The sequence below is a fragment of the Fopius arisanus genome, unplaced genomic scaffold (assembly GCF_000806365.1).
Source record: "Fopius arisanus strain USDA-PBARC FA_bdor unplaced genomic scaffold, ASM80636v1 scaffold00001, whole genome shotgun sequence".
In the NCBI taxonomy this organism is placed as follows: Eukaryota; Metazoa; Arthropoda; class Insecta; order Hymenoptera; family Braconidae; genus Fopius; species Fopius arisanus.
In genome coordinates, this window is record NW_011887740.1 from 380,415 (window position 1) to 382,621 (window position 2,207).

General features: G+C 37.0%; 1 protein-coding gene across 1 annotated transcript in view; it reads left to right on the plus strand.

Annotated features, from left to right (window-relative positions):
- Synd (protein kinase C and casein kinase substrate in neurons protein Synd) overlaps positions 1 to 2,207 on the plus strand; it is a gene marked incomplete in the record, with an annotated part of 42,230 nt that overhangs the window by 31,706 nt on the left and 8,317 nt on the right. Inside the window, 1 exon segment of the mRNA XM_011304861.1 lies at positions 1,359 to 1,747. Coding sequence (XP_011303163.1) covers positions 1,385 to 1,747 — 363 coding nt within the window.

Here is a 2,207-nt window from a genome sequence, read left to right on the forward strand (position 1 = left end):
TCATGAAAGAAAATACTTTTTTCGAAATTATCAATTTGACATTCAATCTGACGGTAATTTAATGATTTCCCATAAGACACTTATGATTTAAGATAGTCATATTATGATTCCAGGAAGATAATCGACAGTCGTAATTGCTGTTGACGAGAAATCTAAATAAAAACATCCCCGTATTGTCCCACTACCCTAATTATTTATTCACGATATTAGAAATTCGAAAAATCTTCAATCATAAAATTTTTGATGATTTAAATGGTGCTTTTAGTTTAAATGGAGAAATATGAAATGTCTCTTTAAGTTAGAGATTCCCGTGTGTTCGAGAGGGTGACACATTTTTAATGGCTTCGGGAATTCGAACGATGGATGATGGCCGAAGTAATCCAATAAATGGAGAACTACTATGGATGACCAGATATATGCGCACAACCTGATATCAACCGATTGTACCTCGGATTGTATTGTAGCTGTGATATAATGTGGGCTGCTGACAAGACTGATTATTTCGATGCCTCGCATTCGCTGGAATGTGATTTTTCTCATTTCAAAGAATTGGTACATATATAGCAATCGTTCCAATTCCGATCAATCCTCGGTGATCGAGGTTGACTTCTCCATAGACTTGAGCTGAGAAAAAAATTCCTTTTGCCAAATATATCTACTTGTCATCAGTAAATCTACTAATCACTGTGTAAATACTTTGATAAAATACGCTAATGCCAAATATAGTTTGTATCTAGTACATATCGTTGAGAGAGAATTTTCTTTCAGTGTTATTCCGCCACCATTTTTCAGGTAGATGATTGGAAAATCTCTTATCGACCACTTAGAACAAAAGGTAAAATATTATTGCAGCCGGCGGTATTCAGATTTTAACGGCAGTTCCGTGTATCTGTAACCACGCGGGGAAAAAAATTCATGGAGAAGTGAGAAGAATTGTTTTTTTTAATTATTATATTTCCATCAATAAGAAAGAGAATGTAGTTTTTCGGAGAAGTTATCAGGAACTCCGGGAAACGCACTAGACGTTACGGTACCACTCACAAAAATAAAGATACCACGTATGAATTCTTACACGGAATCACCTTTTCAGTGTCTTCCTCTTCCGTTTGTTGCTTTCGAAACATTCTGCGTTGGTGAGAAGGTACCCTCCTTCAACAAGAAATTTCGTTGTCCACGTATATTTAAATTGGAAGAGCACCCGATGCATAATCAGGAGGTCCCGGGTTCAAATCCCGGTGTTGATTATCCATTTTTTAAATGAATTTTTGTCAGACTCATGTACATTGCTTCAGTTCATCGTGATCTTCATCACAAATTAAATTTTTTTGATTAATTTTCTTGTATCTTATCTGTTTCAGACGGGGGCTATTTGTCTTAGGTTAGGATGTCACACCACAGCGACGATAATATGTTAATAGCTACCTCAGATTCCTTTTGGGAACCAGGCAATTACAAACGGACAACCAAGAGAATCGAAGATGGCCACAAGCTCTGTGACAGTCTCATTGCTCTCGTTCAGGAGAGAGCAGAGATTGAGAAAAATTATGCCAAGGCACTCAAGAGTTGGTCTAAATCGTGGAATGAGAAGATTGAAAAGGGCCCGGAGTACGGGACTACCGAAGCCGCGTGGAAAGGCTCTCTTGTTGAGTCTGACAGATTGTGCGATCTTCATCTCAAAGTGAAGGAGAATCTTTGTGATGATATTATACAGCAGGTCAAAACATGGCAGAAAGATGCATACCACAAGGTGATTATTCTGCAGTTCCTCAATTAATACAATTTTTTTTTAATTAACTACACCGAGAAAAAAATTAGTGAAAAATTCCGTGAGAGTTCCAGAATTGTATGTACTTGCAATTCGGTCAATTACGGAGCTCTCACGTAATTTTTCATACTTTTTTTTTTCTCTGGACACTCTAGAGTCTAGACACTAGTAGAAATTTTAATATGTCACTGATCAGGCCCTAGCCCATCAATTCTCTGATAAAAGGTCTGCCTGAAAAAATATCTATGCAGATCTCTCACATTCGGTGCAAGTGCACGGAGAGAAAAATTCAGGAAAAATTATCTAACCGTTTGATAATCGTCTCGGGTTTTAGCCGTTGGGAGAATTAACGTATGGTTTAGGAAAATTTATCAACTGCTCAGTAACTGTTATTTAGCCATCCGAGAAAAAATTATTTAACTCTTTTACGTACATTTTCTCA